Source organism: Trachurus japonicus, chromosome 19, assembly GCF_045865225.1.
Source record: "Trachurus japonicus isolate A0001 chromosome 19, Traja_1.0".
Taxonomy (NCBI): Eukaryota; Metazoa; Chordata; class Actinopteri; order Carangiformes; family Carangidae; genus Trachurus; species Trachurus japonicus.
In genome coordinates this window covers 1,211,949-1,228,633 of record NC_140925.1, presented here as the reverse complement: position 1 = coordinate 1,228,633, position 16,685 = coordinate 1,211,949, and the positions used below count along the sequence as shown (strand labels likewise).

Here is a 16,685-nt window from a genome sequence, read left to right as displayed (position 1 = left end):
TCACAAAGTCCCAACAGTCCTGAAGATGATGGTCCAAAATCCAGGTGTTTGCTCTTCACTCATCTTTGGCTGAGATTAATTGATGAAGAAAAAACAATTCATAACTTTGCCTTTGAAAGCATCATCACTGTACTTTCAGTCTCTAAACCAATAAGTCAGTGTTGTTTCACCAAGAGATAGGCCCTACTGTGCTGCATATACCTGTTGATCACATGAGACTGAGAGGAGAGATGAAACCACAGAGGATTTCCTCCTGCAGGATCTCAGTGAAACTCTAAAGGGAACATCTGAGGGACGATGCTGGATCGTTGACTGAGCTGATGGACAGGTGTGTGGCAGCTGACAAGTCTGGATGTTAGACAAGTTCCTCCTCTGCAGCCTGGACTCCTTCTTCTTCAGCTGGCCCTCCGTCAGCTGTGGAAACACCCAGGTTGAAAGACTGCAGCTCTATGGCCTCCTGTTGGACTGGACTCTGCCCCCTGGTGGCCTGGAGAGATGTGGCAGCACACAGACACGAGACTTCAGTTCAACATACAGGAGCTGAGAGCTTCATGTCAGACAGAGCTCAGGTCAACAAAGGTGAGTCTGGTACCTTAAAGGAGCTGTACGTAAGACTGTGGCCAAAACTGTTGCTGCAACGCGTTGTTTCCAGATACCCACACACTAACCTCTGCCCTGCTCCAGCTTTGTGGCTATGGTACCCCGAGATTCACTCAGACGGTCTCTACAGTCTCTACAGTAAAGATGAACATGCCTCTCTATAGCTAATATGTTAGACTGCACCTACTACCTGCAGTGAGAAACATCTACATCTGTTATCATAGGACAGATCGGAATTTATTTATTTAAAACAGGGACAGTGCACAAAAAACGTGAATCTTGTGAGACAAGAAAAGATGTCCTGAGCCAGGTTATAGCAACATTTGCTCATTTCCACCTGTAGTCCCTGGCCAGGTAAGAACAGGTGAAGAGATAACAATTAAAATCGTTGAAATACGAAGTAGATAAAACAAACTTACAAAACAGGGAACAAGAGCGCCAAGTCATGAAGATGAAAACATATCTAGCTTTTTACTCTGATTGTTTTATTGCTGACTCACAGTAACTACGAGCAGAGTTCACGTCAACTCAACACACTGTTACTCTGCATCTACAGGAGCCTTAGTGCATGTTCATGTGCAGTGATTTGTGTTTTTAAATGTGAATATTCCTGCTGTACTAATGTTTTCAGTTAGATCAGTATTTCAAATTAACATGATTCCTTAGTCTCTGGTGACATATTGGGTGATTTTATGATTACTTACCATACATTTCTTACATCCAGCTCCTTTCAGGCTGAGACAGATGACAGCGATCAGCAGCAGCAGCAGACCGAGTGGCAGGACGACCAGTCTGATGATACGACCTGTTGGATCTGGTGGATCTGATGAGACACATTCAGTCATCACGTTAGATCACATGACATGAGTACAACAGCTTCATGAAACAGACCTCAACATGTTTGAGTCAGTTCTTAGAGAATAAGGTCGTCTGATCGTCTCTGTGCTCTGACGATGTTGGACAGACACAACAGGTGGACAGAGTTAGTCTGAAAGGAAGAACTGAAGCTTCTTGTCTCCTTCCAGCCTGTGTCTGGTTGAAATGTCTCAGGTGAGTGTTAATCACCGTCTTTACAGGCAGTTTACCAAACATGATCCTGGTGAAGCTGAGTCATCCTGCTGACGTCTGACTCATCATGTAAAACCCAGTTTCTTACCATCATGGTGCTCATGTACCTTCACTGGATCCTCTCCTGTCGTGGACTTTTCACTACAGCAACATGGACGGATGAAGAGACAATGGGCCCCTGAGCACAGACAGGTGAAATGTGCTTCAACTCACCTGAGACGGTGAGGGACAGTCGACGGCTCTCAGAGGAGAAGTTATGAGAGAAAACGTAGAGGTGATAAACACAGCTGTAGTTTCCTTGGTGGGCGGGCTCTGCAGCAGGAAACAGGAAGGAGGCGGAGTGATTGACAGCTGGCTGGGTGTAGTTGTCCGTTGTGGTGGAGGAGGTGAAGGTGAGCTGGAAGAAGCCTCCTGGGTACTGTGGCTGGATGGAGCAGCTGATGGTGAAGTTGGAGCCCAGGAACACACCTGAATAACCCTGCTGCTGGGCCTGGGAGACCCCGTACATGGAGGACACAGAGATGATTGGCTGGACCAGCAGGTCTGCAAACAGAGAGATGATTGGCTGAATGTTTACAGTCAGTTTCTACAAGGACTCTGATCCAGATGTTCACTGGAGAGACAACAAGACAAAATTGATATTAATTATCCTGTATTACAACTGGTACGCAGGTACGCATGCACGGCAAATATGAGGGAATGCGGACCAACACGTGTGTCACCACGCGCTTTCGCGAAACCTGACATTAGCTAAAAAAAAATAAAAATAAAAAACCTGCGCTCTCCAGCTGTCTGACCTGCAGCAGTCCAAGTTGCCAATGGAGGATCCAGATGCCGATCGGCACAATAATAATTATAATTTTAAAGAGCACCTTTTAAGGTTACAAAGGTCTTATCAATAAATACAATTGAAATACATTATACAATTACGGAAGCCAAGACCGGCCACATCCATAATATTTTTTTTTCTTACAGTTTTCTTGTGATAACGACGTATTATTTCATGATCTCAATATAACAAATACTGTTTTCTGGTGATAACGAATTAATTTATTTCATTATCTCATTATAACAAAGACCGTTTTCTCGTGATAACTAATTAATTTATGGTAGAATGTGTTGACATGATTGCCTAGCAATAGGGTTCACTAGATGCAATGTGTACTGTTCAGCTCGAGCATGGGGCAGTTAACTTCAGTACACTCTACTGGCTGGTGTGATTATTGTTCACACCAGCTGTCAACAATAACATAACACTAAGTTACACTTAACGATGCCCTGCCCTGGGGTTGTGACGCTGTCAAAATTCTAAATTTACAAAGAAAATAGCCAACAGTGTAGTGTTGTGATATTTACCACAAAGTCATATATTGCTAAAATGTTTGGGATATTGACATTTGCCTTAGACATATGATAAGCTTGTGACAGTTTAATAATGAAGCATATAATCAACTTTTATATTGGTGTAATGTACTGTGTTTTGCTCTTACAGCCCAGAGAATGACATACACGTGTGTGTGTGTGTGTGTGTGTGTGTGTGTGTGTGTGTGTGTGTGTGTGTGTGTGTGTGTTGTGTGTGTGTGTGTGTGTGTGTGTGTGTGTGTGTGTGTGTGTGTGTGTGTGTGTGTGTGTGTGTGTGTGTGTGTGTGAGTGTGAGAGAGTTACTACGGGGGTGCGCCATCTTGTCACAGAAAACCTGCATGTTTTTTCTCCTCATGTCCTACACTAGAGAACTTGTTCTTCTCATCACCAAACGAGGCTGCTCTCTCTCTGACAGCTGATCTCTAAATACCATAAAGCATAACATGTATGGAGGAGAGACGCCCACTTGTTTATATCTGATATGCTCCGCCACTGGCTCCATCTAGTGGCCGAATTAAGAATTTGGATTTGCGTTAATGCTCCTTTAATCGACAGGAGTATCTAAAGAGTCATGTGATGTGATTTGCTGCCACAGATGAAATAAATTCATGAGGAGTCTCTGACGTCTTTACAGCAGAAATAAACCAGAGAGAAATCTGTCAAACTCTAAAGAATGAGATCTGTCAGAGATGATGAGCTCAAAGAGACTGAAGTGTTAAAACTGTTGATGTTAAAGAAAATAATGATGGAGAGGAACGACAGTGAGAGAGTAAGAAGACTCACTACAGTGAAGGCTTCCTATAGGACATAGAGCTTTCTTCATTATTTAACATACATGTGATCAGGGAGCTGCCTACACCTGTACATGCAGGAAGACCATGGTCTGTGTGTGTGTGTGTGTGAGAGAGAGAGAGATGTTACATGATGTAACATGTTGAGATATTAAATGTCTTGTTTTCAGACCTTCGCTCACTTAAATACAAAAATAACATGTTACTGAACATTTCCGACACTGCAACAAAAGAAGTAAGACACTAAACCTGATTGTCACTGATGATGTCACTGATGGACTTACCTGAACAGGTGATCTCCACGGTGGAGGAAGAGGAAATTGATAATGAACAGTCCTCCAGGGTAGATCCAGACTGAACACAGTCAGTGTTGATCCACCACACAGACCTCTCTGAGGACTCCTCTCTTGTTGTTGAAACAGCAGAGCCACAGTCCAGATCTCTACAGACTACAGATGCTGCCTTCAGGTTCCAGTTCCTGCCATCCACTGGTCTCCACTCTCCTTGTTTCACCTGCAGTTCACCTGCACAGCGACTGGCTCCTCCCACCAACCTGACAGACTCTGAACACAGAGAAGAGAGTGAAGAGTAAAAGAAGTGAGTTTGATTCAAACAAAAATGAAGCAAATCCAAACTGTAGCTCCACCTGTGTCTGAGCAGGTGAGTCCAACAGCTTTGCCAGGTGAGCAGCTGGTTCTAGTTGAGCCTGAGCTTCTACAGTCCAGGAGAGCTGACTCGTTGCCTCCACACTGGAACTCTTTGGTCCACATTGGAGCCTCCACTGCTCCATAGAGCGCCCCCTGGAGGACTGAAGGAGCCCCACAGCCAAGCTCCCTACAGACCACCTCTGCATCCTGCTGGTCAAAGTCATCTTCACACACTGAGGACCACCACTGGTCAGACTGGTTGGACTTGACCTCCAGTCTGCCTGAACACACACTGGTCCCATTCACCAGCCTGACAGAGTCTGCAGAGAGAGACACAACATTTAAACTTTGATCCTGACCTTTATTTACTGTCATATCAACTTTAAAGTCATCAGCATGTGTCCAGAAATGAGTTCCTTCTCTGTCCCCAACACAACCATTAAAGAAACTCACAGTCCAGCTCTTGAGTCAAAGACTGGAGTCAACCAACGGTCTGGACTTCAACATGAATGAATGAATGAATGAATGAATGAATGAATGAATGAATGAATGAAAATGTGTTTATTTCAGTCAGGACATTCAAAATTTTCACAGAAACAACTTTAAAGGGCATTTCCAGTCGTAATCAATGTCTATCTCAGATATCAGGTCACCTATGATCAGTTCATTTTATACCATCCATGCTCCCAACTGCAGCGTGTGGACGTTTATATTCTATCATTTTTTCAATGTTCATTAATGGACTCCGGAGTAATTTTAAACTTGTTCTGTGGTCGCAAGTAACGTCCTTTTTGTTTAACAATTAAATTAAATCAAAATTCAGACTTACCGTGGCTTCTGCATTGTTCCTTCCTGGGTCAGAGAACACAACGGTAGAGGGACTCTGAGGTGTTTGTCCTCTGACCCGGAAAGGAACAATGCGGAAGCTGCGGTAAGTCCGAATTTTGATTAAATTTAATTGTAAAGCTAATTTTTTAATTGAAATGATGGTCAAAATGACGTTACTTGTGACCACAGAACAATTTTAAAATCAGTCCAGAGCCCATTAATGAACATTGAAAAAATGATCCTTGAACAGAAACGAATATAGACGTCCACACGCTGCAGTTGGGAGCATGGATGGTATGAAATGAACTGATCATAGGAGACCTGGTATCTGAGGTAAACATTGTATTTGTATTTTTATTTGTATTTTTATTTAGCACATAAAAGATGTATAAAACAGCATATTAAAAAAGTGGAACGACAACGACAAGAGACATACAAAGTATACAGTAGATAAAGCAAATGTGCTTGTCAAGTGGTCCTCCATAAGACAAACATTCAACATAAATTTAGTTTACAGAATGAAAAAACAACATAAAACAATTAAAAAAGAGAAAATCAATATTGCGTGGATATTCAGGATAAACATTTGACATTCAGAATAAGTTCAGTTTACCATCATGTGAAAAACAAAACAATTAGAAAAGGAGAGAGAGAAAAACAAAAATGATGTAAAAAGTATGTGGAATTATGAATCGCTCAATTGGGCCAATAGAAAGTGAATTATTTGTTTCTTAAATGAATTTATACTTGTGCAGTTTCTAAGGTGGATTGGTAGTGCATTCCAAAAATGCGGACCTCTAAATCTGATTGAGAACTGAGAAAAAGTAGACTTAAAAAAGGTGGGATGAAGATTATTTGCTGATCTATTGTTGAAATTATGAATCTGGGAATTTAACTGAAATACAGTTTGGAAACAAATTGGGAGTAACTTGTGAATAGATTGATAAACAAAAATACATATTTGAAGAGTATTTACAGCAAAAACAGGAAGAATACTTAGGGATTGAAACAGAGGTGTGGATCTAGTAAATCTGCTAGAAAATGTTATCATTTTGATGAATCGCTTTTGTAAAACGAGAATACAGTTGAGAGAGCTCTTGAAAGTGCTTGCCCAAATAATATTACAATATGAAATGAAAGGATAGATCATCGTATAATATAAATTAATCAAGATTTTACCAGGCAGGAGATGACGTATTCTTCTGATAACTCCAATATTCTCAGCAATCTTGTTAGAAATAGACAGAATATGACTCTTCCAAGTAAGATTTTCATCAATTAAGATACCTAAGAATTTTGTTACCGTGACCCTTTCCAGGATGTTGTTGTCAATATAAACATTAGGAAGAGAGTTTGTTGAGTGTAGACTTCTCGGAGTAAATAACATATACAAGCTTTTCTTTATATTGAGTGACAATTTGTTTGCCTTAAACCATAAGTCAACTTTACACAATTCTGTGTTCATTTCTGATATTAATTTAGGTCCATTCTTACCAGATAAAAAAATATTGGAGTCATCTGCAAACAGAATAAAATATGCTTTAGTTGATGACATGTGTAGGTCATTTACATAAATAAGAAACAGTAAAGGGCCCAAAATTGATCCTTGGGGCAAACCACATGAAAGCAACTTTAGGTCAGATGAAGAATTATTCCAGGAAACAAATTGCCTTCTATCAGACAAATAGCTTTTGAACCATAACAGATTTGAGCTGCATAAACCATAAAGAGAAAGTTTCTGTAATAAAATATCATGATTGACCGTATCGAAGGCTTTCGATAGATCAAGAAATACTCCAAGTGTTAATTCTTTATTATCGGTAGCCTTGGTAATATTATCTACAAGTCGGGTGAGGGCCATAGATGTGGAATGATTCTCTCTGAACCCGTACTGATGGTCATATAAAATTTTATTGTCATTGAGGTATTTAAACAAACGATTATAAACTAATTTCTCTAATACAGGGGTCTCAAACTCAAATGAGCTGGGGGCCACTGCTGGCACTGTCATCTCAGTGAGGGGCCACTAAAGTTTTCAAGACGAGTAGCCTATAAAAAAAATCACAAATATTTCTGAAAACGGGGTTTATTTTCAAATATTGTATGATAATTAGGGCTGTCAAACGATTAAAAAATTTTAATCCTTTAATTTCCTGAGTTTATCACATAGTATTTTTCTTTTTTGCTTGAAATACCAGCAAGATGATCTGGACGTTTCTTATGCTTTCCAAATACCATTTTCATGGTATTTACAAATCAGCTGTCAGAGAGAGAGAGCAGCCTCGTTTGGTGACAAGAAGAACAAGTTCTCTAGTGTAGGAACATGAGGAGAAAAAACATATGCACACACACCCCACCCCCCTCCCTCCCTCCCTCCCTCCCTCACCAGGCTGAATGAACGGGAGATTGGGGGAAAAAAAATAACAACTCGCTAGTCGAAGCGGCAGCTCTACGTCGCGCACAACCACAACAACGGCAACAACAGCAACATGTTGCAGTGGATTATCACTGTTTGTGTATGAGACACCGAGACACCGGGACCACGGAGCAGAGCGAGTCCTCACAGTGCAAATACACGATGGTCGGTGTGACGTGCAGAGCGCAGCAGGACGACTCCTCAGTCCATGAGTTTCATGTCTCAGACCCGGATCATGTGAATCCAGCTGCAGAAATATCCGGGGGACGGGAGCGTCGCGCTAACCGTAGTAACTCACACACACAGACATGCACACACTGCCTACCTGTGATCACGTCTGGAGAAGCAGCTTCTCTGTTTCCCCCAACTACGGAGCGGCCCGAGGTTAGCGCATTAATCGCGCATTTAAAAAAATTGTGCCGTTAAGCATTTTGCATTAAGGTTAACGTTAACTTTGACAGCCTTTACTTTTCACGTCAAGACGCGGGCCGGATGTAGGGGGGCCGCGGGCCAGATTTGGCCCCCGGGCCGGGAGTTTGAGACCCCTGCTCTAATACTTTGGAAAAACATGGTAGAATAGATATCGGTCTATAATTGGAAAATAATGAGGGATCATCAGCTTTGAAGAGAGGAATGACTTTAGCCCATTTAAACTGATCAGGAAATATACCGGTTTCGAGGGAGAGATTAAAAATATGAAGAAGAGGTTTAATGACATATGGAAGACTTGTTTTGAGTATTGAGGATTTCAATTCATCATGACCTGGTGCAGATAGTTTCATTTTGTTTACAACGTCAATGAGCTCAATCTCAGTGATGGGGCAAAATGCAAAAGAGGAAGAGGGGCACTTAATCCCTGAAGTGGATAGTGGGGTCTGTGGAATCTTGACTGCGAGTGAAGGACCAATAGAAACAAAGAAATTATTGAATTCATTAGCTATCTCAAGGGGATCTGAGAGAGCTTTATTAATTCCTTTGAACTCCCTTTGTACAGTCCTGTCAGTTTTTTTATGAATAAGTTCATTGATAGTCCTCCATGTGTTTTTCATGTTATTCTGAGATTCAGTAAATTTAAATGCATAAAACTGACGTTTTGCTATTCTCAGCAGGTGATTCAATTTATTTCTGAAAATTGTATACCGATTCAGAAATAATGGCGTGGGATTGGTGAGATAGTCACGGTAAAGTTTGTGCTTCTTGGCAATAGACCGTTTCAGCCCGTTGGTTAACCAGGATTTACTTGGATTATTTAATTTATTTTTAGTTCTTTGAAGTGGAAAAGCATCATCAAAGATCTTAAAATATATAGCATGGAAGATGTCATAAGCCTTTTGAGTTTCATTTTCATTTACAACCTCAGACCAACTAACAATGGATAATTTATCAATGAACCTACTCATATTACAATTTACAGAGGAAAATGTCACCAGGTCTAGTAGATGAGTTTGATTTCCCATTTATGGGCTCGAGATAAAACACAGGAAGGTGGTCAGATAAGTCACAGAACAAAATGCCAGGTATCCCCGTATCACAATAGGAATTAGTAAATATATTGTCAATCAGTGTTTCATTTGAGGCAGTGATTCTGGTAGCCTTTGTTATGAGGGAGAAGAAAGATGCAGCATTGAGATGATTAATAAATTGAGATGACTGATTATTTAGGAGATTAAAGCAGAAGTAAGTGATATATTTGTGTTGTGTGTTCCCGCCTCTACAACTCATAGCCTTCAACTTGTACAGAACTCAGCCGCTAGAATACTGACCAAAACCCATAGACACAGTCATATAACTCCAGTCCTGAAATCTCTCCACTGGTTACCGGTCCAGGCCAGAGCTGATTTCAATGTCCTTCTCCTTACATATAAGGCATTGAATGGCCTGGCTCCATCATACCTGTCTGAATTACTCATACCCTATATTCCACCCCGCTCTCTCCGCTCTGTAAATTCTCATCTTCTGGTTGTTCCCACAGTCAATAAAAAATCATTTGGTTATAGGGCCTTCTCCTACCGTGCACCCTGCTTATGGAATAGTCTCCCACTACATGTCAAACAATCCACTTCCACCGTAACTTTTAAAACACTTCTTAAGAAGCACCTTCTTACTCAGTGTTTTGGAAAATTTTGAGTGTCCTATTTATCTCCCTGTACGTTCTTTGCTTGTCCTCCACAGTAGGCTATGTTGCCTATTTGGCCTGTATTTTTTTTTCCAGATCATTTATTGTAAACTGTTGTGTAAAGTGACTTGCTATTTCTATTATTGTAATTAATTTTGTAAAGTGTACCGAGACCATGTTGCACCATGGTGATTTTACACTTTAAATAAACTAAACTAAACTAATATAAGTCTTAAATAGTTATATCTTCCGACAGAAATCACTTACATAGAGTGTTTGGTCTGAAACACAGGTCTGTCAGTCCCTCTGCTCTGCTCTGAGCCGAGGAGAAAACTTTTATCGTATCCTACAGTTTTTATCCAATGAGGAGAGAGAACGGCATGCAGGGCTGTGTGTGCAGCCAAGGGACGCCGTGAATGTGGCGACGTAGGGACGAGAACTGTTATGGTGCGTTCAAGGAAACTCGTATTTTTCCGACCTGTGAAGTGGTACCAGTTTGATCTGGTACGAGTTCACCGGTTGGAAGTTACGAGTGGCCGTTATAGTGACTTTCACCGGTAAAACAGGTCAGAAAAACACGAGTGGGTTGCCTGAAACGCTACAAAGTCGTAAGTTGTGACTTGAAGCTGTAATTTACGATTTCAAAAGCCTGCCTGGAACGCAGCATTAGCGAAAACGACCGGACCACTTACTTCTGCTTTAATATTAAAATCACCCATAATATAGCAAGTTTTTTTTTCAGTGGTAATCTTACTGAGGGTAGAATAAAAGCTGTCAATAAAACGATTGATATTAGAATTTGGTGGTCTATAAATGCATCCAATAATAAAGACCTTGTTAGAAGAAGGCTCAACAAGCTCTAAAAAAACAGCCTCTGCTTCATCTTCCACCATCATAACAAGATCATTTCGAAGGGAGGATTTGATGTCCTCCTTAACAAAGAGAGATACACCTCCTCCACAATGCACAAGTCTGAAACAGGGATAGTGATTATAATTACTCATGGGAAACATAGAAACTTTTTGGCTATTCAGCCATGTTTCGGTCAAGCCTATAACTGAAAAATCAACTGGCAGCATACCAAGATAATCGATAAAACTATCAAAATGTTTAGGTAAACTACGAATATTAAGGTGAAACAAAGAAAAACAGTTGTCATTAGCAATCTTTTTATCCACACAAAGAGACTTTAAGGAGTCCTCAGAAAAATAAGAGCAGGGTAAGGGGCCTTGTTTAAAAACATTGCAGTTAGCATCAGGGTCAGCATCAGAGAGGGGAAGAAGATATTTATCTTCATGAGAGCAGCTAGTACTTCTAGATAGAGATCGGAGTGAAGTGTTCATAACCAAAAAAGAAAGAAAAAGGTTACTAAAATAAATGTATTAAATATTCAGCTTAGTTAGGAAGTGCCTGGAGCAGTGCGGGGGGGATGCACCACTAGCTGGTCATATTTCAGGTAGGCCACGTTACCTTGGTTACGTGCCTCTCTGAGCTGGGGGAGAAGCTCTTTCCTTCTAAGCCGGACCTTTTCTGAAAAGTCCTCGTTGATATAGAGCTTAGAACCCTTCAGATATTTGGCTCTTTTTAGAATCTCCTCTTTGTCTTTAAACCTAAGAAGTTTCACCATCACAGATCTAGGTCGACCTTCAGCATCAAACTTCCCGGTCCTATGGGCTCTTTCTAACTCAATGTGAGAGGGATCCATCTTTAGATGTTCTGTGATTAGTTTTTTCACCTTGATCTCAGATTCATGCCATGATTCAGTTTTGGAATCAGGGATGCCATCAAATATTAGATTGTTACGTCTGGTTTGGTTTTCTAAATAATCACATTTAGCTGACAGATTACTGAGAGAAGATTGCATGTTGTCCAAATCTTTACTCACTGTTTTGTGGCAGTCCAGGGAGGTTTTATATCCAATCTTTAAATCCTCAAGTTCAGCTTGAGAGAATTCCACACTCTGAGTAAGCCTGCCAACATCACTGCTCAGACTGTCCAGACGTTTGTTGGTGGAGTACATAATCATCTGAACAAATGATTTGAATGACTTTTCCTGCTGTTCCAACAGGTCTTTGTAGAAAGATTTTTGTTGATCAAGCAGTTCATGAAGAACTGAGAGTGATACTACTTCATCCTCTTGGTTGCTTTTTTGGGTGGCATGGTGGAGGGTTGGTTGGTAGCTTCCTTGGTGGTAGCTCGCCGAGGCCTACTAGCCTGATGGTGGTGGTGGGAGCTCCTTGGAGGCCTGCTAGCCTGGTGGTGGTGGGAGCTCCTTGGAGGCCTGCTAGCCTGGTGGTGGTGGGAGCTCCTTGGAGGCCTGCTAGCCTGATGGTGGTGGGAGCTCCTTGGAGGCCTGCTAGCCTGATGGTGGTGGTGGGAGCTCCTTGGAGGCCTGCTAGCCTGATGGTGGTGGGAGCTCCTTGGAGGCCTGCTAGCCTGGTGGTGGTGGGAGCTCCTTGGAGGCCTGCTAGCCTGATGGTGGTGGTGGGAGCTCCTTGGAGGCCTGCTAGCCTGATGGTGGTGGTGGGAGCTCCTTGGAGGCCTGCTAGCCTGGTGGTGGTGGGAGCTCCTTGGAGGCCTACTAGCCTGATGGTGGTGGTGGGAGCTCCTTGGAGGCCTGCTAGCCTGGTGGTGGTGGGAGCTCCTTGGAGGCCTGCTAGCCTGATGGTGGTGGTGGGAGCTCCTTGGAGGCCTGCTAGCCTGGTGGTGGTGGGAGCTCCTTGGAGGCCTGCTAGCCTGATGGTGGTGGGAGCTCCTTGGAGGCCTGCTAGCCTGATGGTGGTGGGAGCTCCTTGGGGGCCTGCTAGCCTGGTGGTGGTGGGAGCTCCTTGGAGGCCTGCTAGCCTGATGGTGGTGGTGGGAGCTCCTTGGAGGCCTGCTAGCCTGATGGTGGTGGTGGGAGCTCCTTGGAGGCCTGCTAGCCTGATGGTGGTGGTGGTGGTAGCTCCTTGGAGGCCTGCTGGCCTGGTGATGGGAGCTCAAGGCCTACTAGCCTGGTGGTGGTGGTGGTAGCTCCTTGGAGACCTGCTAGCCTGGTGGTGGTGGTGGTAGCTCCTGGGAGGCCTGCTGGCCTGGTGATGGGAGCTCCAGGCCTACTAGCCTGGTGGTGGTGGTGGTAGCTCCTTGGAGACCTGCTAGCCTGGTGATGGGAGCTCCAGGCCTACTAGCAAGATGGTGGTAGCTATAGGTTTCCTCTCAACACAATAAAGATTGGTGAATATATTGTCAATCAGTTGCCAATACCACCCACATGTAGTATAAGACTTGACTTCACCTAAAGTAATGAAACTTTGGTAAAGAAAATGTGGAGGATTGTTGGGATTTTTAACAGATTGGTGCTCTTAATTAGAGGCTGTAGATGGAACAAACACGTGTGTGTTCGTGCAGCAGGGATTTAGTCCACCAAGGCCGAACCAGGCTGGAAAAAAAAGATTGTTGTGGGTAATCTTGAGCTTGATTGCCGACATGTTTGTAAAACTAGATCTAATTCAAAGTCTCCGGGAGTTTCGCGCGAGCCCGAAGTTGCAGTGCTGGTGTGTTCAGGCGCAATGGGAGCTACCGTTTGTGTCATAAACACAGGAATATCAACTCTTAACTTGCTTTAAGTGTACATTTTTTTCCACAGACAGCGTCAGATGGCTACTCAAAGATGCGCCGATAAGTTTTTTTTACTTGAAGCAAGTAAAGAGTTGATATTCCTGTGTTTATGACACAAACGGTAGCTTTTCCCACTGCATGTGAACACACCGCGCACGGCAACTGGGTCTCGCGCGAGACTCCGGGAGACTTTGAATTAGATCTAGTTTTACAAACATGTCGGCTTGTTGAAGTAAATAAACTTCTCGGTGCATGTTTGAGTCGCCATCTGACGCTGTCTGTGGAAAAAAATTGCGGCTTTGAGGGCTGGAAACAGCCTAAACAGCGGAACTTACATCCACTCCCATTCATTGCTGCCGTGGCGATGCGGGGACAGACGCAACTACCGCTAAACAGGAGACATTAAACTGAAAATCTTCAGATTCATTCTTTTAGACCTAAAATGATAGGAAAATACACCCCCGAGTTGAATTCGCCTGGAATTGTCCTTTAGTTATGCCGCTCCATTAACGTGGAACAACCTCCAGGCTGAACTGAAATTGTCTGAACTTGTATCTCTTGGTGTATTTCGACACTTCTTAAAGGTCCGACAACAAAAATCATTTGAGCGGTGCCTTTGCTGACCAACCTTGTCACCTTGACCTCCTGCTCCCTGCACTTTTTGTTTTAACCTCTATTGTAACATGGCCCTATTTAATATAATGTACTATTGTAATGTATATTGTAATGTATTTTGTAATTTATAAATGTTGACGACGTGTGCTGCTGCCCTCTTGGCCAGGTCACCCTTGAAAATGAGATCTCGATCTCAACGGGTCTTTTACCTGGTTAAATAAAGGCTAAATAAAAAAAAATAAAAAGGCAGAAACCCTGGCGTTAACACAAAATGATTTTAATGGCACATTAATGCGGGCCACTCCGTACTTTTGGAAAACAGAGAGGCTGCTTCTCTCCAGACGTTGTGTGTGTGCGTGTCCTGTCCTCTTTACACGTCTGGCATAAATTGACAGGCAGGTAAACTCCGTCCCCAATTACCACTCGGACAACGACGTGTCAGGCTGATGCTCTTTAATGTGGCAACTGGAAGTTGGGTAAAACTGACAAAGAAAACATACAATCAGCAAAAGTGTTCTCTACTTTTGATAAGGAAAAGGTAAGTACTTAGTATCTTAAATCAAGAATAGTACACTCAATTAAACAATATAAATAAGTTCTTAATGTACCATAAGTAGACTACTGTATGTATTATAATGCTAAATACAATGTGTTTCATTCACAGTTTCTCACTTAAACCTAGCCAGACCATGTGGCCGAAATGAATAAAGTACTGATATTTTTAACTGCACACAATCTACAAATAATCATAAAATATGTTAACCTATACATTGAATAATGAACTCAAATCTATTTCAACATACCAACGATGCTTTCAAATGCCCGAACACGAGGATGATTGTTGATATAAAAGAAAGGCGTGAGCTTCCCCTAGCTCAGACATGGAGGACCAAGGGGGTGGATCGGACTACACGCAGGCTTGGCTCACAGTCGGCCATATGAGGACGGGCAACTTGCTCTGACTCTGGCTGCAGTTACCGTGCAGTAGATAGATGATCCAGTCGTCTGCACTAAAAAAACGATTCATAACTCTGTGAAAAATAAATCAGTATGTAGCTATTACTTTAACTATTTGCATAATGTCACTATAATGTTACTTTTACAAAAAAAAATACATTATTAAAATTATCCGTGATTCTATATATGCTGCATCATAACTGCATACACGTTCATAAACGTGTATGCATGGGGTGTACATGGGGTGTCTTATGAGTGCTCAATCGCCAAGATGGCGGACGCGGACCAGGCACGGAGTGCAGCTTGTCGGACAATTTCCATCTTTTCCTCTAAGTGGGTGTTTTTAACGCTGTCAGTCTGCTGTATTGTCCTTTGTCAGACTCGATATCTTGCAATTGCCAAACAGGGAGATAACATCTACCTCCCTGCGACGAGGAGCCAGTACCTCCTGTATTGGAGGTTCCTCAACAACGGACAGGCGATAAAAAACACATCCAATAAGAATGAACCGAGCCGCACGCGGCGCTCCTGCCAAGGCCTCGCTCAATTTGCGGTAATATTACTCCTGGCTGGTGATGTGGAATTAAACCCTGGCCCTGCATTCACACTGATTCCGGAAAACACGCGCCCACCCCAGTATCAGGCAGTGCCTCAAGCCGCGGTTGTGGACTGGATATCACCACACTGTAACCAGCAGCTGCTAACCTGGCTAACGCAGGTTGAACATCTCTCCCAGCGGTCACAATTAGCACAATTAGCCGCAAACAACTGGCTGGCCCTGCTTCACCTGCCTCCGGTGCTGTTCCGATGGGTGGTCGGTCTCGACGGGGCACGGGAGCTCCTACTCGCCGGCGGAGTTCCGCGCCGGCGTCGCTCCTGGTCCCCGGCGGCTGTGGGCATCGGCCGGGCTGTGTCTTCTGCTGTAGCGGCTGATGGGGCTCCACTTCCCGGCGGGGCATGGGAGCCCATACTCGCCGGCGGTTACATGCTGCCATTCCGACATGCTGCCACTCCGACATATCGCCATTCCGACATTTTACTATTCAGACATGTCACCATTCAGACATACCACCATTCCGACATGCAAACGTCCTGCCATTCCGACAGTTTCGTCCCGCCATTCCGACAAGGCTTTAATTTCCATAAGGAAATGTGCGTTACTCCGAGCGGCGGTTAGGTGTATGTGTGTATGTTGTTTTTTTTTTCATGTTTTAAGACATGTGTACAGATGGATACAGTCAGTGGAAGCTTAATAAATAAACACAAACACAAAGTCTCGCCATGTACAATCACACACTCCGATGTCAGTTTGTAACAATTTCCCTTACAATAAGGATATAAGGGGAACTGACACAACTGCTGCAGGCGGATCTAGGCTCGCGCTACTGGTGCGTCCAGGGAAGCAATAATCAAAGTCGCCAATTACACACAGATCAACAGAACCCGAAAGCCCCCCCCCCCTCCCGCTGTCCATTAAGTCCGAGTGGGACGCACTGTCAATGTGTGTGTGTGTGTGTGTGTGTGTACGTGCGTGCGTGGCGTGCGTATGTGTGTGTGTGTTGGTGCGTGGTGAGGGTGAGTGAGAGAGAGTTTGTTTGTCCTACTGTCCACACGGGTGAGACGCCGCGGCTCCGCCGAGGTGACCACCAGTCCTCTCCCTCGTCCCGCTTGGCTGAAAACGGGCTGTG

General features: G+C 43.3%; 1 protein-coding gene across 1 annotated transcript in view; it reads right to left on the bottom strand.

The window, feature by feature from the left end:
* Window positions 1-200: 200 nt before the first annotated feature.
* Window positions 201-16,685, bottom strand: part of LOC146967090 (CD5 antigen-like) — a 31,493-nt gene continuing 15,008 nt past the window's right edge. Inside the window, exons 3-7 of the mRNA XM_085762168.1 lie at window positions 4,468-4,788; window positions 4,106-4,384; window positions 1,882-2,211; window positions 1,305-1,414; window positions 201-487 (exon numbers count right to left, since the gene is read on the bottom strand). Of these exons, the coding sequence (XP_085618294.1) occupies window positions 356-487; window positions 1,305-1,414; window positions 1,882-2,211; window positions 4,106-4,384; window positions 4,468-4,788 (1,172 nt within the window). The 3' untranslated portion in view covers window positions 201-355. The remainder of the gene's footprint in view (window positions 488-1,304; window positions 1,415-1,881; window positions 2,212-4,105; window positions 4,385-4,467; window positions 4,789-16,685) is intronic.